General features: G+C 40.2%; 1 protein-coding gene across 2 annotated transcripts in view; it reads left to right on the plus strand.

The window, feature by feature from the left end:
• LOC145993882 (uncharacterized) overlaps positions 1-19,086 on the plus strand; it is a 56,364-nt gene extending 37,278 nt beyond the window's left edge. For both annotated transcript variants that reach the window (XM_083129756.1, XM_083129757.1), the window contains exon 2: positions 16,544-19,086. In XM_083129756.1, coding sequence (XP_082985882.1) covers positions 16,560-17,975 — 1,416 coding nt within the window. In that variant the 5' untranslated portion in view covers positions 16,544-16,559 and the 3' untranslated portion in view covers positions 17,976-19,086. The remainder of the gene's footprint in view (positions 1-16,543) is intronic.
• The last annotated feature ends 5,928 nt before the right edge of the window (positions 19,087-25,014 follow it).

Consider the following 25,014-nt stretch of genomic DNA (forward strand, 5'->3'; position numbering starts at 1 on the left):
TGAATGTTCTGTCTCTGGAGCCTGCCACTCGTCTCGCTCCATGCAAGAGTCAGCCAGCAAGCAGAGAAATGCGAATTGCTTTGCCAGTGGAGAAATTTTAGCCTCCGAAACCAGAATTAAAAGAAACAGGTGGGTGTCCTTTTCCTGGAAACCTCGCTGCGGGAGTCACGCGGAGGGGAGGGGGTGGTGAAGGAAGGAAGGTTCTCTGGCCTCAGGCTTAGGACAGCCGAAAAGAATTCCTAGTCCTCTGATATGTCGCTAGGTGTCTCTGTATCGCATCGGGCCAGGAAACTACTTTCATGCCAACCTCCAGCCCACTCTTAAAGTTGAGAGGATCACATGACTGCGAGCGATTCCAAGATTGCATTGATTCAGGAGGCAGTTGGATTGGCAGCAAAGGACCAACATCATGGCCCGCAAAGCAGCCAGAGCTGCCTCAGTGAGGGTGCCAGGGATAAACGATGGGGTGGGGGAGAGGTGAGAAAATATTGTAAGGTGGCAGTCACTTGAAAATGCCCAGAAGAAAATATATATATATATAGATATGTGGGTGGGTGTACATTATTGATGTATGGTGTTTTCTGTTTGTTCAGAGTGGACATTTATTGGCTAAATTTTATTCTTGATTACGAGTTGATCTCCATATTCTTAGTTTTAAAAAGGTATTAATTCTTTTTTTTATTTGAGAACTGCCATGAGTTGCATTATTTCTAGTGTTGGAAGACAGATAGAAAATGGTCTAAAATAGCTTCCGCATTTACAATTTCATAATTCATAGTCTTTCTTGATTTGAAAGTAGTGATATAAATATTCAAGTTATAAGATAATTATATAAATGACGAAAATCAAATGTTTGGAAGAGTTAATTTTCTTGCAAAATAAACATGACGGAAGAAAATAATTTTCTTGAATATTAGGAACATATGAGACATGCAGTGTTGCCATGTAAAACTTTAAGACTGCTGTGCAGTACAAACTTTATTTCACTGAAATATATCTGTTCATTACAAAGTTATAGTCAATTAAAGTGTGGGAAGGACTTTAGAAAAACCCTATCGGTATCGGTATCTGAAAGTATCATTTGATATTTTTGCACTGATACTAGCCGATACCATTGTCTTTGAGTCGCTAGAAGCGTGGCCAAATCCAAAATTTGTTCCTTTTCAAAGGCTCATTCACCTTTTCCAACTTACTTTTGCCTTTGAAAAAAAAACTGAAAAATACGTATTGTGCATTTGTTAGTTGTACGTGGACTCAAGTTCCGTGAACGGCAAGTTCGTGACAAAGAATGCATACGCAGATAAGACTCACGGTCAAGTATCTTGCAAATCAAGGGTAACGTGAAATTATCCCTATAGGAGTTCCTTCTAAGTCTACCTGATTTTGTTCCCACAGATGCGGTCTCGTGTAACAATAATCCCAATAAGGTCCCGGTGCCAACAAGGCACCTGGTGTATTGTGGAGATCTCTCTCCTTAGAGACCTCCCGCAGTCAAAACAGTCATCGCCCACGTGGTGGACGTGTCTCAGACATAGTACAGTAAATCCTGTCTATCCCGGAACATGATGGTTCCGAGCAAAATTTTCCGTCTTAACAGTTTTCCTTCTTATACAGGGTTGACTTTAAATACAGTATAGAATGCTGCAGGAAATAATGGAAAGACAGATTTACATTTCACATTACTTATAATGTAGAGTACTGATGCATGTATGTACATGGATAAAAATGCGATACAGTTGCAATAAGCATAGCAGAGATTACAATTATGTAACTACACAACATGTTGGTATACTTTTTACAGTATTGTAAGAATGTACAGTTGTATTTATGTATCTTTTCAAACCCCGGACCCCTGACGTCGTTGTGCGATTTGCATAGAGGGAAAGAGAAAGATTGAAAGATGGAATAAGAGAAGTGAAGAAAGATTGAGATAAAAGTGAAGAAAAAAGAAAGAAACAAACAGAGATAACAAGAAAAATAGAAAGATGATGAAAGAAGAGAGGAGAAATAGACAAAGATAGGTGGAGAAAGAGGGTAAGAGATGAAAGAAAGAAACTGAATCGTAGTGAATTCTTTCATATCGACAATGTTACCGATAAGCGAGTGCCAACAGAGGCATGTTCCACTTACAGTATTGCATTGTTTTCTTGTGAGCGAAAAAAATAAAGGAAAAAATTTCCATCTTACTGAGAATAAAAATGTCTCGTTGGTCTTTAAATGATGTTCTGTTTCCACGTTAAGGAGGTTTCCACCTTAAGCAGGTCATTTTCAGGTATAAAATCGGTCCGTTCTGGGGACTTTTTTTTCCGTATTTACAGGTTTCCTTCTTATAGAGGTTCCAGGATATGTAGTTTTTACTGTACATAGCATATTCCTGGAAATTCAAATACCCAGGCTAATCCATTATTCCTTTCCAACTTTAGACTTTTTTTGTTTGTCCCGACCTGGATAACTGGGTTTCAGCAGGTGTGTTTCAACACAGGGATGTGGCAGGGGAATAATGTTCTTTGAACGACAGATGATGGCAGGTACTTTCTGGAACGTGTAGTGATGGGTTTGGATTTTCCTTCATGCCAATGGATAGAACTATGCAATTACTTTTTCTTTAGAAATCATTTGCTGAAAGTATATATGTCGAAAGCAAAGTCACATCGGAATATCACTGTACTGAAGTCAATTGCCTGATATAGTACCAAGAGACTGGTTAGTTATCATTTTCTCCTTATATTTTGTTTACAAATTTTTATTCTTTTTGTTAAAGGACAAAAAAGAGACGAGATTGGTTTTACATTACAGTTTTAGACGTCGTGTCCGGCCGGGGCTGGTAAATCGCCAATTATTCTTGTGTTCACGGATGAATTAATTTTAGTTTGGGAAGATTAATCCCTTAGTTTTAGAGGAGGTTAAAGAGGCTTGATCTCATTTTTCAACATTGGGGTTTGGAGACGACAACACGATTATCTCGCTCTTAGCTTCGTATAATATTTCTCTAATATTTGAAACATCTGATCGATTGTCACTGATCTAAGAAAGACTGCAAACTTGAGATGCATCATTGCAATGGAGCACACACACACAGATATATGTATAATACCCTTTGTTATTTTAAATTGGAATTATACAAGTATCGGTATTGGTTCAAAGTAGTATCGGTATTGGTTCAAAGTAGTATCGGCTCACCCCTAATATACATATATATATATAGGTTGGCCACGGTGGCTCAGTCGGTAATGCATCTGACTACCATGCTAAAGGTCCCGGGTTCGATCCCCGGCCGGTTCAAATCTGGCAACTTTTCTAACGTTGGAAGCGGCCCCGGCGCCCACCCAGCGTCAAATAACATGGGTACCTGGGGGAAATCCTGGGGGGGGGTAAAGGTAGTCAGGGGCCTGATGCTGATCACATCACCCCCACTCAGGACCAGATCAAGAAAGTGTGGGGCGTTACCCCACAGGGGAGAGCTTTACCTTATGTATATATATATATATATATATATATATCCATAGCCCTCCTACCTCCGTGACACCAACCACTTCCTGGACATCATCCATAATTTACCACCAAACACCGTCCTCACCACAGTTGATGTCACCTCCCTCTACACCAACATCCCCCATGCCCATGGCCTCCGTGCCACGGATTCCTTCCTCAACAGCCGACCCAATCCCCACAACCCCAGCACCCACTTCCTGATACAACTAGCCAACCTGGTACTTACCTGCAACAACTTCTGCTTTGGAGACCAGCATTACCTACAGATACGTGGTACATCTATGGGCTCCCTCTTATGCCAACCTGTTCATGGGCAGGCTGGAACAGGAATTCCTTGACTCCCAACAACTGAAACCACTCCTCTGTTTGAGATTTATTGATGACATCTTCCTCCTCTGGACATATGGCGAACCCTCCCTCACTACATTCCTAAACTAACTGAACAACTACACCACCCTCAAATTCACCTGGTTCCACTCCAAAGACCAAGTGACCTTCCTAGATGTGGACATCCACATCGTGGGAGACCACTTGGAAACATCCATACACATCAAACCGACCAACCACCTCCAGTATCTCCACTATTCCAGCTCACACCCCTACCACACCAAAAAAGCCATCCCATTTTCCCTAGCCCTCAGAGGCCAATGCCCTCCACCAAGCCCTGATCAACCATGGCTACCCCAGGTGACAAACCCAGGTGCAAGACCTGCCTCATACTTATCACCTCCCCCACCCTCCAGATCCCCACAGCTGCAGGTGAGTTCAACATTCACCCCAAGGACACCTGCCACTCATCCAACCTCATCTACACCCTCATCTGCTAAATCTGCAGCAACTTCTACCTTGGCGAAACATCCACCCCCGTGAACCTTAGGATCAATAACCATCGCTCCTCCACCCAAAACTCCGATTTCACAGTTGCCATGCACACCAACAGCCATAACACCACCTTCAACAACTGTTTCCGTGTTGCCATAATCCATCTTTTAACCCCCCCACTCAGACATGTCTTTCTGCAGGCGATGAGAAAGGGCCTATATATCAGGCATGCACACCACTATACCCCCCCGGACCAACCTAGCCAACCAATAACCCTTTCCCCTCTTCCCCGAAATTACCCACCCTATGCAGTAAACATTGGTTAAAGTACCTTACTTTTGTTTCCTATCTTCTAACTTTCTCTGGCAACATTGTACCAACACTTCAGTTAGTATTCTGTGCTCCTACCCTTCGTGAATCTGTGCTCCTGTTTCTTCTCCGATGAAAATGTGACCTTGGTCACGAAATATCAACTTTTTTCTTTTCCTGTGGTGTTTACTGTCTCCTTCATCATTTGTATTTATTCGCCCTTCTGTCACCTTTTCTCATCCTATTCCTGTGTGTGTGTATATATATATACATACACACACACACACACACCTGGTACATATGTATGTATACACATATATTGCTTTTCATCTGTCAACTTGAACTCTCTCTCTCCCCTCTCAGAAGATAAACTCTTGATTACGCCTATGGTTGCTGGTCTTGTTCTTATTGTTGCTCAGCAACAAACTCCACACTAGTACAGCAAGATTAACTGGACGGTGCATCATAGCAAAAGTAGTTTCATTTTCCTGGCACTTAAAATAAATAAATCAACTCTATTAGAACATATATTAGAAGTGCTTGAAAGTAGTCACAGAGTTTGACGAAAGCCCGAAAAATCACTCAGCCAGCATGAATCAGTCGACTGTTGTACTAATTCAACACAGTTTCATGGCATCATTTCATAACCAGCAATGCAGAAGACATGTGCAGCATTCATGCAACATAACTTACAACATACTGGCTGTAGCTCAGTTTTAAATACTCGAGTGGTGTATGGGAATAGGTCGGTAATCTATTACTTTGAACCCTGTCCTTTAATCCCTCACTTTCTCCAACTGTGTGCGGGAGTTTCAAATGCTTCATTTGCAGTGCCTTTGGGTTGATAAACTGTGAGGAATGAAAGTAATGCAATAAATGTGTCTGTACGTTATTAAAGCTGCATGATAATTAGGTTGTAATTTTTATTGTTTTAACCACCTTTCACGCCAGTTTTCAAAGAGTGACTTCAGTGTTACACTTCTGAAAGTGAATCCACAGAAAACTGAAAACAAGGTGGGGCCTTGTTCAGTGCTGCCTTCCATTTGGTGCCCCAGCCAGTTGCCCGGCCCACCCTACTCTAAGGCTGTCCCTGGTTGCTAATACATTGTATGTGCAGAAACAGGGAAGGATTGTGGTAATTGTCAGAACATTCATCCTGTTTACAATATTTCTGCTTCATTAATATGCGAAATTTTATTTTTCCGCAGATTGTCAACCACAAAAATGCCGAGGCCAAGAAAAATTCCATTCTTGTACAGTTCATGCTTGAAATCCTGCTCTCAGCTTGTTAGTTCTGCAAATTTCAAACTTCGTCCTCCCATCACAGAAGAATGGCCTTTTGACAGACTGCCAGCCCACATTATCACGGATCTAATGATTGTTTCTACAAATACGCTGCGAAACAATATCATTCTATTCACTCCAACAGTGATGGAAGCAGTCATTGTTTGGTCACCGGAAGATTTCAAAGTACTGATCACTCGCTGTCGAAACCTCACTGACATTATTTTGTTGTCTTCGCCATCTGACCGCAGCATACATAACCACATACAGCTACTAGCATCCCAGACTCAAATTCAAACAATTGTGCATTATACTTCGGCAATGTTAAGAGAGAGCAGGATGAAACTTCCTTTGTTCAGAAGTTTCAGTTCATACTATCAACAACTAATTTTTTATGACATGCCACTTTTGAGAAACACCTCACTGGAACATTGCAAACCATTTTACCCAACCAAATTCTACTTGAAGTCTCTGAAACTTGGTGTGGAAGACATTAAGATTATTCTCATGAAGTGTCCAAATGTGGAAATTCTCCAACATGGTAAATTAGTTGCAGCACTCTACTCACTCCATAAGTCCGAAAAAAACCTTCCCAGATACAAGTTGATGAACTTGCATCAGGACGTAGGAAGATCTGATGTGGATAGTGTTTTTCCAGCCTTTAGTCTTGCAGTACATCTGTGCCCAGATGCAACTATTGTTTATCTCTATTCTGAAAAATATGCACCTTGTGAAGACATCAAGGAATCCTTGTTGACGCTCAATCGCATCAATTCATTAACAATAAGGAACGGATTATATAGCAAGGAGATGATGTTTTCAAAAGCTGTTATGATGGACATTGTAAGAAAACATGGAAACTCTCTTCGCCATCTCTCAGTGCTTCCTTTAAATGGTTCTGACCTAAAAGAAGTTCTGAGTTTTTGCCCTAATCTTTGTTCTTTTGATATTCTATGCAATTGCTCTACAGAAATTTCTCAAACATACCCAAGAATTGATGAGGGTCCAAAGAATCTAGTCAGACTCTATTTAACAACCTATCCTAAATTAGACGTACCCCACCTTCATAAATTGCTACAAGTAAAAAATCTGGAAGTTGTAAAACTAAATTATGTCCAAATGGACACTGGTCTCCTGGATGTTTTAATGAACAACTATTGGAAGTGTTTGGTAAAGTTTGATATTAGACAGTGTGACACACTGAATGTTAACCATGTTCTGCAGCTCCTAGAATCCGAAAACAATTTATCAGAACTCATTATTCAAGATTGCAGACAAGTTGGAGCAGAAGAAATCCGAACAATCAAGAATCTAATTTCAGAACTAGGACTGAGTGTTTTGCTTAATTATTTGTAATTTTGTGTGTGGTGGAAACTTGTTTTTTAGTGGTACCATGATGTACAAGACATGTACCTGAAATTTCAAATATGTGTGGCATCTTTCACATTTCATGTAATTTATCCCACAGAACTACATTTCCTACAAGAACACCCTTTTAACTGATGAACTAGAATAAGAATATTATGAGTCCACTTATTTTTGTTGCACCTGTTACTTTAAACAGGAATGGTTTGTGCACATGTATTTTTTCCTTTATATATTATTTGCAAAAGATTTAATTATAATTATTTTTGGATGCAGCTCATGTGATATTTTTGATTATGTGTAGTCATATTCTCCATGCCTGTCATGTATTTAGTCCTTCATTATATTTATTGTTGATATAAACAATTTAGATTCATGATTATTGCCTTATCATTGAAATATTTTAGATATGTCATTGTATTTTAATGTGGCTCCCATACACATTTACAGTTTTTGTGTTTTGATTACTTTGCAATACAGATTTTTTTTTTAACCATGAGGAGGAAGGATATATTAGCATTAGGGTTGTTGTATTACAAGAAAAGTAATTATCTTTTATTATTGTAGTGCAACTACAATACACCAGTTTGTGAATTGGTAATTGACTTGAAATTTTTGATACAAGCATACACAACTAATGATTTTCTATACTACATTTGCAATGTCATAATCCTAATAATTTTCTTCCTTGATTCAGTAGTTGTTTTCAGCTAAATTTGCCAAGTGATACATTATATTTATACAGTGGCCATTTATTCTGTATAAATATCGCTTATGGTAGAGTTATAACATTGAAGCTGGTTCTGATTGGTTGCACCTAACATCCAATACAGAAGCAAGTAACAGTTGATAAAAACAGCTAGTCGAAAAGCAAGAATTTGTAGCCCACTGTCTAGTTGAGCCTTCATTAGGATATTCTAGTAGGAAATCCAGCTCTATAGACAATGACCTTACATTTCCATTCTAAAATTAATTTTAAAAATACATATTCTTACAACATTATTTTATTAAAAAGGAAGATTACTCTTATTTACACAGTTATGAAAATTTCAATAGTGTTTTCCCATAATCAAATTCTGTATTGAAACTCGCAACTCAAGAGTGGGTGGAAGAATATTGTGAATTAGATATGTACGTATAATCATTGCTATGTTTGTATTCCAAGAAGAAATACAAAAATAAATGCAGCGAATTTTGTATGATTTCTACAAAACTGTAAAACAGATTATACTATTCTCTTACTTAAAGCGTTACCTAAATTTTGGAATAAAGATTTCTAATTTTGTAGTTAAAATTATTGTTTTTGTTACTAGAAAAATATTAGCCTCTGCAAGAATCCCACAATCATTGTAGTAATGTGATAATTTTATTAATTAAGGGGAACAAGGAGAAGTACCAAAACACAACATGAAAAAACAAATGACAATGAGGAAAAGAGTGAGGTCTCTTGTTAGGTCAGACTGTCGAGTGGCATTGAGTATGTTCAGTAGTGAGAAAAATGTAAAACGGTTTACTGTCCATCAAATTTTAGCACTTGGATGCTGCACAATGATAGTGGCCCATGTCACACGGCAGTATCTATCAATGAATGTTTGGTAGAACATATGCATTCTTCTGTTTCCTCAGACCCCGTATTCACCACATTTCAGTCACTGTGACTTATTTTTATTCCCCTAGCTCAAAAACCGCTTGAAAGGGCACCATTTTGGTACTTTGGATAATATTCAGAAGAGGTAACCAACGATCTGAAGGGTATTCCATTACAAGCCTTTCAGCACTGCTTTAGGAAACCTAAAGGTGAGAGGACAATGCTGAGATGGATTTTATATAAACTGTAAGGATGGTAAAGATTGGAATGAATTTGCCCCAATCAGGTATAGCTGGAAAGCTTGTGTTCTTGTGGGAAAATAAATATATAAATCCTGATTTAGGAATGAGAGAGATAACATTTTAGGTAGCTTAACAGTTTTCGGTACATAAAAGACAATGGAAGATTTTTGCCATGTGTTGTCACAATCTATCACCAACGTGTTTACTTTGTCAACTTGTTATTTCGTTCTGCACCAGAACTAGTACTACAGTAACTAATGGACAATTGTGTAAAAACCATAGCACACACCGAGCATAGATATAAACAAACATGCCATGACAGTATCTTCATGCATGTACTTGTTAGTTATTTTCTTATAAATGGTTCATCTGCAGACCCATATACACTGATTTTTTGTTTTCCTAGTGTGTACTTTTCACCAAGGGTGCCCGTGGGATATTTGTCGGGGGGGACAGTGTCATAGAAACTTATTATTATATCAGTATTTATTTTATAATTATTATTATTACTACTACTACTTATTATTATTATTAGGGCTGAGCCGATATCGGCATCAGTGAGTATTAGTTGATTTTCTTTTACCGATACCAAAGATTTTCAGTGGCTAGAAAAGTGGGCAAAGGCAACAGCTCATCTCAATATTTGTCCTTTTTAAACGTTCGTTCACCCTTCCTTGTGACAGAAGTTCCATAGATTTTCCTAGAAACACTGGATGAAACCCCAGCCTCTTATGAAGCAGATGGCAAGATCAAAGGCATGGTTAAGTGAAAGCTGAATCCAAACGTGACCATGAAGGCACGTAACTGCTTTGTTAACGCTGTAGGAAATAAACCATCCATTACCACGTCTTGCTTGAAGCTTCTGCTGGTATGGTTGGTGAATGTTTTAACCCCCCCCCCCCCTCGCCGCACTAATGCCAGGTTAGGTAGTTGCGGAGTTCTTGGAAAAGAGGGATGAAGGTCATTTGTGAAATTAGCTTTGTTTTATCTACGTTCAAGCGGGAAGTGAAATCAGCAATTTATACTTATCCTCTTCACTTCTGTCTTTCGTGTGATTGCCGATTTCAGCCAATGAGAGTTATTTATATCCGCTGTGGCAGAGTGGTTACATCATCACTCATCCCCATCTTCGCAAATTAGCCAAAAGTGGCACAAAAAGCAAAGTAAAGTAAAACAAATCAATCAATCAATTATTTCTGCCGAGATTAGATTGGTAACATACGGCTTTGAATGATGGTACAGTGGGAATCATTTGTATTCCCAGACAATGTGGAAGTTTTCACCTCCAGGCAGGTAGGGTGCAGTCACTGGGTACGAGCCAAGTGGTGTCTGCAATGAACACCTGGTGCTCTTGAAATCCCAGACAAGCTGCAGAACCGGTTTTTGCATGCTCACAACACTCCTCTAACAGCATTCACCAAAGGGAATATATATGGAGTAATACATGTTTGCATGGATTTCAAGAGGAATGAAGGATATAGTACTTTCAAAGCACATGTGATTATATATTTTAAAGATACGTATGTAACTCAACACTACAGTGCGGAATGTAGACTAGAGGGATTTGAATCCTGTGAAAATGATCATTTTTATTTAATATCATCAATTTGTTTTCATGTTTAGAAAGGGAAGTTCATAGATTACGCAACGCAGTAATTCAACAAAATTACCGGGTGGCAACCTGAGAAGAGCTTGTTAATTTCCATTATTTTCCCAAAGTTAAATAGTTTTTTTCCTCAATAGTTAAAACACAAAGCTGATTGATTGATTGAATTGCTTTATTTTACTTTGCTTCTTGTGCCACTTTTGGCTAATATACGAAGATGAAGATGAGTGATGATGTGATGAAATTGATGAATGGACTCTCACAATCATCCATGACCAGGCCAGGATTCGAACCCAGGACCCCTGGAGCCGTAGCGCAATGTGCTAACCAATCAGTATCCCCCCGTCATTCACACATTTCTCAAACTTTCACACATGTCAATTTTTACTGTATTCTCGTCTTTACAAAACACATACATCCAACTCCTAGCAGGGATTCAAACCCGTGACCCCTGGCTTCGTAGCGGGGGCTAACCACTCTCTCACGGAGGCCTACAACCAATCTGCCACGGAGACTTGCAAAACACAAAGCTAGGTTAGTATACATGAAGCATATGTACGTAATGTAACAGATCAACTTTGCTAAAGGTGAAATAGTAGAGTATCTTGAGCTAATAAAATAACGATTCGTTTAAAGTTACAATCTCCCTGAATGAGCATTTTTACATATAAATTTTAATGTAGTCAAGTAGCTATTTTCCAACATGTGACAGAAATGAAAATGAATTATTGAAAACAGAGTTGAATTTTTTTAATAGCAACTTATCCTGTCCAGAGTACAGACAGATGAAATATCATGTGCTTGTTGCTTTCAGACTTTCTAAAGTTATTTCATAAAAGTAAGCCAGTTGTAGTATTTTGCCCCAAAAGGAACTAAGACAGTTACCTTTTTATGGAATGTAACCGATTTCCAGAGTTTACCGTTACTTTAAAGAGTAACAACACACACTGTTTACATTCACGCCTGATATTAGGCCTAACTCCGAAAAGCTGATGCCCAAACTCCCTTTCTCAGCCATGCCCCACAACACCCTACCTAATATTCACTCCCTAGTGAGAAATTTTGCTGCCGAGCTAACCCTAACCATGTAAAAATCACAGCTCCACCGGGCTCGAGAACTCTCGATTTCCATACAGTCCCTCACTAAAATCCTCCTACTGACCCCAGGCAACAACAACAACCAAATCAACACACTCTGGAACCTTTCCCAGTCCATTGCCCACAACATCAACCAGAAACACTTGAAAAAACGAATCATTCTCTGCCAACAAGCCCTGATTGCAGGATGCCCCCTCCCTCTCCCACTACAACACCAACCCATAAAGACATGTCCCTTACTTCCAGACCCACCCTTGCTGCTTCCCACTCCACCCCAGCATACAATCTACAACCATGCCCCTTCCCCCACCACACCACAGAATAGCACCAGTCCTCAGACAAAACATGCGGCCAGCATATTGACACTCCTCACCCACAACCACCCACTGACTGCACCTCCATCTTGAACCTTTCCAGTCACAACCTCACAACCAGCGAAATTAACATCCTTGCCAAAGGTGTCACCTACTCCCCTGCCTCCACCCCAAACAATTTCCGGCTATTATTTGACATCCAAACTTTCGCCTGAAGACTCAGGTGGATGTATTTTTGGGCCAAGAATCCCCCCCTCCAATGCTAATCCCTCAGACATACATCCCAGTCTCCTCCAATTCAGCCCTCTCCCCCCACGATCCCCCTGCCATTCCCAACAACCACTCCCTTGAAAGGTACATCACCTCTGTTAACAATGTTTCCGACAGTTCATACCTCCAAAACTCCTCTTCCCACCACAACCTAACTCCAACCCAACACCAAGCCCTCCGATCCCTCTGCAACAACCCGCACATCAAAATCCTCCCTGCCGACAAAGGGTCCACTACAGTAATCATTAACTCCTCTGACGATGTGGCGGAAGCCGCGCCAACTCTCCGATTCATCCACCTACAAGCCCACCACTGTTGATTCATCCACCACACACCTGGATAAAATTCACTATTTTGTCCTCTCCTGAGGACCCCCTGAAGGCCTATCAACTTCAACATCTCCTCACTCATACCTGACAACCCCCACCCCCCACTTTCTACCTCCTCCCGAAATTTCAAAAACCGAACAATCCCGGGAGATCAATTGTGTCCAGCTACACTTCACCCACTGAACGCATATCAGCCTTTCTAGACTCTCACCTCCAACCCCTCGTCCAAGCCCTCCTACCTCCGTGACACCAACCACTTCCTTGACATCATCCACGACTTACCATCTCTACCACCAAACACCATCCTCACTACAGTTGATGTCACCTCCCTCTACACTAATATTCCCCATGCCCATGGCCTCCATGCCACGAAATCCTTCCTTAACAGCCGAGTCAAACCCCACAATCCCACCACCCACTTCCAGATACAAGTAGCCAATCTTGTACTTCACTACCCTCAAATTCACCTGGTTCCACTCCAAAGACCAAGTGACCTTCCTAGATGTGGACATCCACATTGCGGGAGACCACTTGGAAACTTCCATACACATCAAACTAACCAACTACCTCCAGTATCTCCACTACTCCAGCTCACACCCCTACCACACCAAAAAAGCAATCCCATTTTCCCTAGCTCTCAGAGGCCAACGCCTCAACTCATCCCCCTCATGCCGCCAAAAATACAACCTATGCCTGCACCAAGCCTTAACCAACCATGGCAACCTTCCACCCTCATCAACAAACAGATCACAAGAGCCACCTCCCACAACCGCACCAAACAACCCAAAACCAATCTCCCTGCTCTGATCACCCAATACCACCCCACAACACAAAAATCAGACATACCCTCCACTCCCTCCTCCCCATCCTGCACAGTGACCCGGACACCAGGGACATCTTTCGGGATAAACCTAGGGTTGTCTTCCATCGCACCCCCCCCCCCCCAACGTCAAGAACATCTTGGTCCAAAACACTCCCACCCCTTCCTCACCACTCCCCCACCTCACAGGTTCATCAAACCCAGGTGCAAGACCTGCCCCATAATCATCACCTCCCCCACCCTCCTGATCCCCACAGCTGCAGGGGAGTTCACCCCTCACCCCAAGGGCACCTGCCACTCATCCAACCTCATCTACACCCTCATCTGCCAAATCTGTTGCAACTTCTACCTGGGCGAAAGCTCCACCCCCTTGAATCTAAGGATCAATAATCACTGTTCCTCCTCCCAAAACTCTGATTTCACAGTTGCCATCCACACCAACAGCCATAACACCACCTTCAACAACTGTTTTCGTGTTGCCATAATCCATCTTTTACCCCCCCCCCCTTTCCCACACACTCAGACACGTCTTTCTGCAGGCGATGGGAGAGGGCCTATATATCAAGCATGCATGCCACTATACCCCCAGACTTAACCTAGCCAACCAATAACCTTTTCCCTTCTTCCCTGAAACCACGTACCCTATGCAGTAAACACTGGTGAAAGTACCTTATGTTTGTTTTCTATTGTCTTTCTCTGGCAACATTATACCAATGCTACAGTTAATATTCTGTGCTCCTACTCATCATCATTCTGTGAACCTCTTTCTTCTCCATTGAAAATGTGGCCTAGGTCACGAAATATGAAACTTTTTCAATTCAATTCAATGGTCTTTATTCTTGGATGAGGTTCAGCAAATGCTGATCTACCTGATCCTTTAATCTGGTAAGTGTTTACTGTCTCCTTCTTCATTTGTGTTTATCTGCCCTTCTGGCACTTTTTCTCATCCTATTCCTGTGTTATGTATATATGTATATATACAGGGTGATTCAAAAGTCCCAGGACACCATTTTTTCTCTGAAACTGATGAGGTAATGGCAGGTCCAACTTTACCTGGGTACTTTGGGGTAAGGGGCACATGTGTGAGAGTGCTTCCGGGACATGACCGCCATATTGGATCGAGGTCAAATTTTTCAAATGGCAAGGAGGTATGTGGGATATCAAAACACAGTAGAACCTTCCAAGAAATGCAATGCTGTAATTAGTCGCCACCACTACCAATAATGCTGCTTCTGTGATATTAACACTAACCTTTCTTCAATAAAGACACTCTTTTTCAACCAACATACAACACCTAACAAGGCTATTCCAAACATTCCCTTCATGGAATAATTTCATAACCAACAATGTAGGAGATGCATGCAGCATTCTTGCACCAAAACTAATAACATACTGGCTGTGGCCTAGTTTCAAAACCTCTAGCGGTGGATAGGAAGGGGTCAGTAATCTGTTAGATTGCACCCTGTCCTTTCATCCCTCGCTTTCTCCAACTGTGTGCAGAAGTTTCAAATGTTTCTTTTGCAGTGCCTTTGGATCAGTGAACTATGAGGAATGAAAGTAATGCAGAAAAGGTGTGTGTCCATTATTAAAAACTGTATTTCTATATGACTATTAGGTTGTAATTGTTATTGTTTTAAGTACTTTTCACACCAGTTTTTGAAGAGTCCCTTCAGTGTCACACTTCTAAAAGGGAAGCCACAGAAAACCGAAAACAAATGGTGCTCCTTCATTGTCCCCTTCCATTTGATGGCCCAGGCAGCAGCTACTCTAAGGGGAGAGCCGTGTCATGGCTCTACCCTCAGAAAAAGCACTTGCTTTGCCAAAATAAAGTTAAATTAATACATTTACGAACAAGGAGATTCAAATCTTGCAAGCGCTCGAGCTTACAGCCGCCTCAATCCCTGCATCGCATCCCCAACTGTTCTCTCACTTGCTTCAGGCTATCTGAGCCAACACAGTGTGGCCCATGCACTGAGGCATTAAAAAGGAAACGGGAAAGGAGAGGTAGCCATAAGACAAACAGCCGAGCCAATTTTCGACTGGTGCGACGCGAGAGTTGCAAACTTTAAAGAGAAGTGGCTAATCCTGACCGATTTTTAATACTCGTTGGAAAAGTAATTTGCGAGAAAGATACTTTCCTGCCTACTTGAGAAGAACGAACGTAATATCTTCGCAAATGTATATAACAATTTAGATAGATGCGTCTAAAGAGCCATCCACACATTTTTGTTATTGATTTATTTCTTAAGAAATGACATTTACCTTGATCTCACGCACACATGTTGCAACTGACATTGACAATATTGATGACATTTTCTGTAAAAAAAGAATTGTCTAAATCTCTAAATATCAAAGGGAATTCACATCACCAGGGGATTTTTTACTTTAATATTTGTAAAAAGTCTTTCGTAAAATCTATTAGTATAAGAATTTCACTTGGAGATATAATTCAATTTCTTGCATTGAATTTTAAAAATTGTAGATCCACAGTTCATTTAGCAGATAATCTATTTTAGTTGTTAGTAACACCGATTGTTGATGTATTGTCTGCCGTGCTGTGGTTTGAAATTATAAACAAAGCAAGGTGAGAATATCATGTTCGACTAGTGTTCTTTGTGAGTGTTCTCTCATCCTTCTCTTCGTGATTAGCCACAAATAGTACAAATGCAAAGTAAAATAAACCAATCTTAGAAAAACTGAATTTTTGTCTGCAATTTTAGTAAACAAAGTTCCATTTAAATTACCTCTTTCATTAGATTTCTATGATATATGCTAGCGAAGATTTTTTCGATTTCTTGATCACATTGGCACTACCCATCATACTAGCTGCCAGCTGCCACTGGACCCAGGTGTTTGCCCAGCTCACCCCACCCTAAGGCTGTCCCTGGTAGTTGCTAATATATTGTATGTATAGGAAAAGAGAAGGATTGTGGTAATTGTCAGAACATTCATCATAATTGCAACATTTCTGCTTCATTAATGTGCAAATTTTATTTTTTCACAGATTGTAAACTGCCAAAATGCCGAAGCTGAGAATAATTCCATCCTTGTACATTTCATGTTTGAGGGCCTGCACTCAGCTTATTCATTCTGCAAATTTCAATCACCTTCCTCCTATCACAGAAGAATGGCCTTTTGACAGACTGCCAGCCCACATTATCACGGATCTGATGGCTGTTTCTACCAATATGCAGCGGAATACAATCATTCTATTCACTCCAATAGTGAAGAAAGCAGTCATTGTTTGGTCACCAGAAGATTTCAAAGTACTCATCACTCGCTGTCGAAACCTCACTGATGTTATTTTGTTGTCTTCGCCATCTGACCGCAGCATACATAAGAACATACAGCAACTAGCATCTCCGTCTCAAATCCAAACAATTGTGCATTATTCTCCTACAATGATAAGAGACAGCAGGGTGAGACATCCATTATTTAGAAGTTTCAGTTCTTCCTATGAACATCTGATTTTTTATGACATGCCACTTTTAAGGAACACCTCACTGGAACATTCCAGACCATTTTACCCAACCAAATTCTATTTGAAATCTCTGCGTCTCGAAGTGGAAGACATTAAGATTATTCTCATTAACTGTCCAAATGTAAAAGTTCTGATACATTGTAAATTAGTTGCGGCACTCTACTCTCTCCATAAGTCCGACAAAGACCTTCGCAGATACAAGTTGATGAATTTACATCAGGAAGTAAGAAGATATGATGTGGATAGTGTTTTTCCAGCCTTTAGTTTTGCAGTACATCTGTGCCCAGATGCAACTATTGTTTATCTCTATTCTGAAAAATATACACCTCTGGAAGACATTAAGAAATCCTTGTTGACCCTCGATCGGATAAATTCATTAACATTAAGGGGTGCATTTTGTAGAGATCAGATCATGTTTTCCAAGACTTTTATGAAGGACATAGTGAGAAAACATGGGAACTCCCTTCACCATCTCTCATTGTTTCATTTTAATGGTTCTGACCTAAAAGAAGTTCTGAGTTTTTGCCCTAATCTTTGTTCTTTTGATATTCTATGCAATTTCTCTACAGAAATTTCTCAAACATACCCAAGAATTGAGGAGGGTCCAAAGAATCTAGTCAGACTCTATTTAACAACCTATCCTAAATTAGACGTACCCCATCTTCATAAATTGCTACAAGTAAAAAATCTGGAAGTTGTAGAACTGAATTATGTCCAAGTGGACACTGGTCTCCTGGATGTTTTGATGAACAATTATTGGAAATGTTTGGTAAAGTTTGATATTAGACAGTGTGACACACTTAATGTTAACCATGTGCTGCAGCTCCTAGAATCCAAAAATAATTTATCAGAACTCATTATTCAAGAATGCAGACAATTAGGAGCAGCAGAATTCCAAACAATCAAGAATCTAATTTCAGAACTAGGACTGAGTGTTTTGCTTAATTATTTGTAATTTTGTGTGTGGTGGAAACTTGTTTTTTAGTGGTACCATGATGTACAAGACATGTACCTGAAATTTCAAATATGTGTGGCATCTTTCACATTTCATGTAATTTATCCCACAGAACTACATTTCCTACAAGAACACCCTTTTAACTGATGAACTAGAATAAGAATATTATGAGTCCACTTATTTTTGTTGCACCTGTTACTTTAAACAGGAATGGTTTGTGCACATGTATTTTTTCCTTTATATATTATTTGCAAAAGATTTAATTATAATTATTTTTGGATGCAGCTCATGTGATATTTTTGATTATGTGTAGTCATATTCTCCATGCCTGTCATGTATTTAGTCCTTCATTATATTTATTGTTGATATAAACAGTTTAGATTCATGATTATTGCCTTATCATTGAAATATTTTAGATATGTCATTGCATTTTAATGTGGCTCCCATACACATTTACAGTTTTTGTGTTTTGATTACTTTGCAATACAGATTTTTTTTTTTAACCATGAGGAGGAAGGATATATTAGCATTAGGGTTGTTGTATTACAAGAAAAGTAATTATCTTTTATTATTGTAGTGCAACTACAATACACCAGTTTGTGAATTGGTAATTGACTTGAAATTTTTGATACAAGCATACACTACTAATGATTTTCTATACTACATTTGCAATGTCATAATCCTAATAATTTTCTTCCTTGATTCAGTAGTTGTTTTCAGCAAAATTTCCAAGTGATACATTATATTTATACAGTGGCCATTTATTCTGTATAAATATCGCTTATGGTAGAGTTATAACATTGAAGCTGGTTCTGATTGGTTGCACCTAACATCCGATACAGAAGCAAGTTGATAAAAACAGCTAGTCGAAAAGCAAGAATTTGTAGCCCATTGTCTAGTTGAGCCTTCATTAGGATATTCTAGTAGGAAATCCAGCTCTATAGACAATGACTTTACATTTTCATTCTAAAATTAATTTTAAAAATACATATTCTTACAACATTATTTTATTAAAAAGGAAGATTACTCTTATTTACACAGTTATGCAAATTTCAATGGTGTGTTTTCCCATAATCAAATTCTGTATTGAAACTCACAACTCAAGAGTAGGTGGAAGAATATTGTGAATTAGATATGTATAATCATTGCTATGTTTGTATTCCAAGAAGAAATACAAAAATAAATGCAGCAAATTTTGTATGATTTCTACAAAACTATAAAACAGATTATATTCTTCTTTGTAGTTAAAATATTGTTTTTATTACTAGAAAAATACTAGCCTCTGCAAGAATCCCACAATCATTGTAGTAATGTGATAATTCTATTAATTAAGGGGAACAAGGAGAAGTACCAAAACACAACATGAAAAAACGAATGACAATGTGAAAAGAGTGAGGTCTCTTGTTAGGTCAGACTGTCGATTGACGTTGAGAATGTTCAGTAGTGAGATAAATTTGAAACGGTTTACTGTCCATCAAATTTTAGCACTTGGATGCTGCACAACGATAATGCCCCATGTCACACGGCAGTATCTATCAATGAATGTTTGGCAGAACATATGCATTCTTCTGTTTCCTCAGACCCCGTATTCACCAGATTTCAGTCCCTGTGACTTATTATTTTTATTCCCCCAGCTCAAATCCACTTGAAAGGGCACCATTTGGGTACTTGGGATAATATTCAGAAGAGGGTAGCCAACAATCTGAAGGGTATTCCATTACAAGTCTTTCAGCACTGCTTTAGGAAACCTAAAGGTGAGAGGACAATGCTGAGATGGATTTTATATAAACTGTAAGGATGGTAAAGATTGGAATGAATTTGCCCCAATCAGGTATAGCTGGAAAGCTTGTGTTCTTGTGGGAAAATAAATATATAAATCCTGATTTAGGAATGAGAGAGATAACATTTTAGGTAGCTTAACAGTTTTCGGTACATAAAAGACAATGGAAGATTTTTGCCATGTGTTGTCACAATCTATCACCAACGTGTTTACTTTGTCAACTTGTTATTTCGTTCTGCACCAGAACTAGTACTACAGTAACTAATGGACAATTGTGTAAAAACCATAGCACACACCGAGCATAGATATAAACAAACATGCCAGTGTGTATCATGACAGTATCTTCATGCATTTACTTGTTAGTTAGTTATTTTCTAACAAATGGTTGATCTGCAGACCCATATACACTGACTTTTTGTTTTCCTAGTGTGTACTTTTCACCAAGGGTGCCCGTGGGATATTTTGTCGGGTGGGACAGTGTCATAGAAACTTATTATTATTATTATATCAGTATTTATATTATAATTATTATTATTACTACTACTACTACTTATTAGGGCTGAGCCGATACCAGCATCGGTGAGTATTAGTTGATTTTCTTTTACCGATACCAAAGATTTTCAGTGGCTAGAAAAGTGGGCAAAGGCAACAGCTCATCTCAATATTTGTCCTTTTTAAACGTTCGTTCACCCTTCCTTGTGACAGAAGTTCCATAGATTTTCCTAGGAACACTGGATGAAACCCCACTCTCTTAGGAAGCAGGTGGCAAGATCAAAGGCATGGGTAAGTGAAAGCTGAACCCAAACGTGGCCATGAAGGCATGTAACTGCTTGGTTAACGCTGTAGGAAATAAACCATCCATTGCCAAGTCTTGATTGAAGCTTGTTCTGGTATGGTTGGTGAATGTTTTTAACCCCCCCCCCTCCCCCTGCCGCACTAATGCCAGGTCAGGTAGTTGCGGAGTTCTTGGAAAAGAGGGATGAAGGTCAATGTGAAATTAGCTTTGTTTTATCTATGTTCAATCGGGAAGGGAAATCAGCAATTTATGCTTATCCTCTTCACTTCTGTCTTTCGTGTGATTGCCGGTTTCAGCCAATGAGAGTTATTTATTTCCACTGTGGCAGAGTGGTTAGTACATTGCACTATGACCCCAGGGTTTGAATCCCGGCCTGGGCATGGATGTTTGTGAGTGTCCATTCATCAATTTCATCACATCATCACTCATCCCCATCTTCGCAAATTAGCCAAAAGTTGCACAAAAAGCAAAGTAAAGTAAAGCAAATCAATCAATCAATTATTTCCGCTGAGATTAGATTGGGAACATACAGCTTTGAATGATGGTACAGTGAGAATCATTTGTATTCCCAGACAATGTGGAAGTTTTCACCTCCAGGCAGGTAGGATGCAGTTGCTGGGTATGAGCCAAGTGGTGTCTGCAATGAACACCTGGTGCGCTTGAAATCCCAGACAAGCTGCAGAACCGGTTTTTGCATCCTCACAACACTCCTCTAACAGCATTCACTGAAGGGAATATATATGGAGTAATACATGTTTACATGGATTTCAAGAGGAATGAAGGATTTAGTACTTTCAAAGCACATGTGATTATACAGGGTGTTTCTAAAGGTCGTTTACAACGCTTGGGAGGTGATTCCTCACACGAAAACAAGCAAAACTTCTAAGTTCCATTTTTACGACTGAGGCTTCGTTTCCGAGATAGGAGCCTCGCAAAAGGTGACAAAGTGAACGTCACACCTGACTGGGACGAATACTATAACAGATAGAGAGGCGGTTCCAAGGGAATCATAAAGGAATCGTATGTACTCAGTCCGGAAGTCACTATGAAAAGTTCACTGCACGCATGCGCAATGGAGTCCTCAAAGGAATTGGGGATTTCCAGCAAGAACAATACATGGAAAGGGTATGTAACGCAGCAAGAAAGACCGTGACAATGAGAAATGCGTTAAAGACAACACATCCCGACCTCAAACATCAAAACATGAGCACGGAACACAAAATCCGAAAAGTTGAGCACGATTGCATACCCCAGTTACACGCGAGGAATGAACGAATCATGTCATGTGGCATACGAGAGACACACTACTCCACCAGGAGGAGGGAAAGAAAAACACAATATCAGATGATTGCGACAACGTGTATTTTTACACGTGACAACTACGTAATATCCCCCACACACAACAAACAACAAATGCTACAATATCTTACGCACAGACAGTCCTGTCACTGTACACCAACTGAAGATGTCACTTTCACCACACAAAGGGGGTGGGGAGCAATACCAAGAGTGTTCTCACTGAGATTGCCGAGGATAATAATCACAGACGGTTTTCAAAATGTCTGCCGTTTACTTCTACGCAGAGATGACAGCGACGAATCAAGGATTGTCGAGTACGAGCAAACAAGCCAGGTGTATCTGCTACCGTCGCGGCGGCGACGTTGATGCGAGCAACGAGGTCCTCAGCTGATGTGACAGGTGTGTCGTATACGAGGGTTTTCATTTCTCCCCAGAAGAAAAAATCGAGAGGGTTGAGATCTGGCGACCTCGGTGGCCAAGGCACAGGCTCATCCCTACCAATGAACGTATTGCGAAACACGTCATGCAGGAAATGTCGTACATTACAATCGAAATGAGCTGGTGCACCATCGTGTTGGTACCACATTTCTTGCCAAAGGTACGGTCTCCAACAGTTCAGGCAGAACCTCACTAAGAAATGCATGATACGTGCGACCATTCAGGCGAACAGGGAGAATGTATGGTCCAATTAAATGATCATGTACTATCCCGCACCACACATTCACTGAAAACCTGTGCTGGTGATGGGCCACAAAAAGTGCATGTGGGTTGTCAAAGTCCCATACATGACTGTTTCTACTATTGAAGACATCCATCCTGGTGAAAATGGCTTCATCTGTCCACAATACGTTTGCCCCGAAGTGAGGGTTTGTGTCCAGCTGATGCAACAACCATTGGCAAAACTCCATACGAGGGCGAAAGTCACGAGGTAACCGTTCTTGTACTTTCTGCAGTTTAAAAGGGTGCATTCCTTCCTCTGACAACACTCGCCACAAATTCACATGAGACGTGTTTCGTGCCCGAGCGAGCACTCGCGTACTGGTGCCAGGATGTTCTGCGACCGCTGTTAACACATCTTCTGCAAACTGATGTGTGCGTACACTTCGGGGTCTTCCAACTTCTTGCCGCGGTGGTAACACTGACCCTGTTTCACGCAGTCGACTGTCCACTACCTGAAAGAAGGTGTGAGACGGTAAACGTCTATGTGGATAGCGTTCTCCATAAGACGCCTTGCCTCACGGCTATTACCACGTGCCTCCCCATACATGAGATGCATGTCTGCTAGCTGCTGGGTCGTATACGCAGCCATCTGTGTAATAGGGAGCTGGAACTGAAAAGTATTGTTTTTGTTTAACACTGGCCCACTGCACAAATTGGCCGTATCACCGTACGAACACAACTGCTGATCATATCCCAGCACCTGCAACACGACTGGAACGACTGCCGGAGAGAACCAACCCTTCGAGCATTTGTTGTTTGTTGTGTGTGTGTGGGGGGGGGGGGGATATTACGTAGTTGTCACGTGTAAAAATACACGTTGTCGCAATCATCTGATATTGTGTTTTTCTTTCCCTCCTCCTGGTGGAGTAGTGTGTCTCTCGTATGTCACATGACATGATTCGTTCATTCCTCGCGTGTAACTGGGGTATGCAACCGTGCTCAACTTTTCGGATTTTGTGTTCCGTGCTCATGTTTTGATGTTTGAGGTCGGGATGTGTTGTCTTTAACGCATTTCTCATTGTCACGGTCTTTCTTGCTGCGTTACATACCCTTTCCATGTATTGTTCTTGCTGGAAATCCCCAATTCCTTTGAGGACTCCATTGCGCATGCGTGCAGTGAACTTTTCATAGTGACTTCCGGACTGAGCACATACGATTCCTTTATGATTCCCTTGGAACCGCCTCTCTATCTGTGATAGTATTCGTCCCAGTTAGGTGTGACGTTCACTTTGTCACCTTTTGCGAGGCTCCTATCTCGGAAACGAAGCCTCAGTCGTGAAAATGGAACTTAGACTTTTTGCTTGTTTTCGTGTGAGGAATCACCTCCCAAGCGTTGTAAACGACGTTTAGAAACACCCTGTATATTTTAAAGATACGATTGTAACTCAACACTACAGTGCGGAATGTAGACTAGAGGGATTTGAATCCTGTGAAAATGATCATTTTTATTAAATATCATCAATTTGTTTTCATGTTTAGAAAGGGAAGTTCATAGATTACACAACGCAGTAATTCAACAAAATTACCGGGTGGCAACCTGAGAAGCGCTTGTTAATTTCCATTATTTTCACAAAGTTAAATAGTTTTTTTTTCTCAATAATTAAAACACAAAGCTGATTGATTGATTGATTGAATTGCTTTATTTTACTTCACTTCTTGTGCCACTTTTGGCTAATTTGCGAAGATGAGGATGAGTGATGATGTGATGAAATTGATGTATGGACACTCACAAACATCCATGACCAGGCCAGGATTCGAACCCGGGACCCCTCGAGCCGTAGCGCGATGTGCTAACCAATCAGTATCCCCCCGTCATTCACACATTTCTCAGACTTTCACACATGTCAATTTTTACTGTATTCTCGTCTTTACTCATTTCGGACAAACACACACATATCCAAGTCCTAGCCGGACTCGAACCCGTGACCCCTGGCTTCGTACCAGGGGCTAACCACTCTGCCACGGAGGCCGACAACCAATCTGCCACGGGGACTGGCAAAACACAAAGCTAGGTGAGTATACATGAAGCATATGCACGTAATGTAAAAGATCAACTTTGCTAAAGGTGAAATAGTAGAGTATTTTGAGCTAATAAAATAACGATTCGTTTAAAGTTCCAATCTCCCTGGACAAGCATTTTTACGTATAAATTTTAATGTAGTCAAGTATTTTCTAACATGTGACAGAAATGAAAATGAATTATTGAAAACAGAGTTGAATTTTTTTAATAGCAACTTATCCTCTCCAGCGTACAGACAGATGAAATATCATGTGCTTGTTGCTTTCACGCTTTGTAAAGTTATTTCGTAAAAGTAAGCCAGTTGTAGTATTTTGCCCCAAAAGGAACTAAGACAATTACCGTTTTATGGAATGTAACAGATTTTCAGAGTTTACCGTTACTTTAAAGAGTAACAACAGTATTTGCAGATAAGCTAAAACTCGTA

The sequence above is a fragment of the Lepisma saccharinum genome, chromosome 10 (assembly GCF_977018435.1).
Source record: "Lepisma saccharinum chromosome 10, izLepSacc3.1, whole genome shotgun sequence".
Taxonomy (NCBI): Eukaryota; Metazoa; Arthropoda; class Insecta; order Zygentoma; family Lepismatidae; genus Lepisma; species Lepisma saccharinum.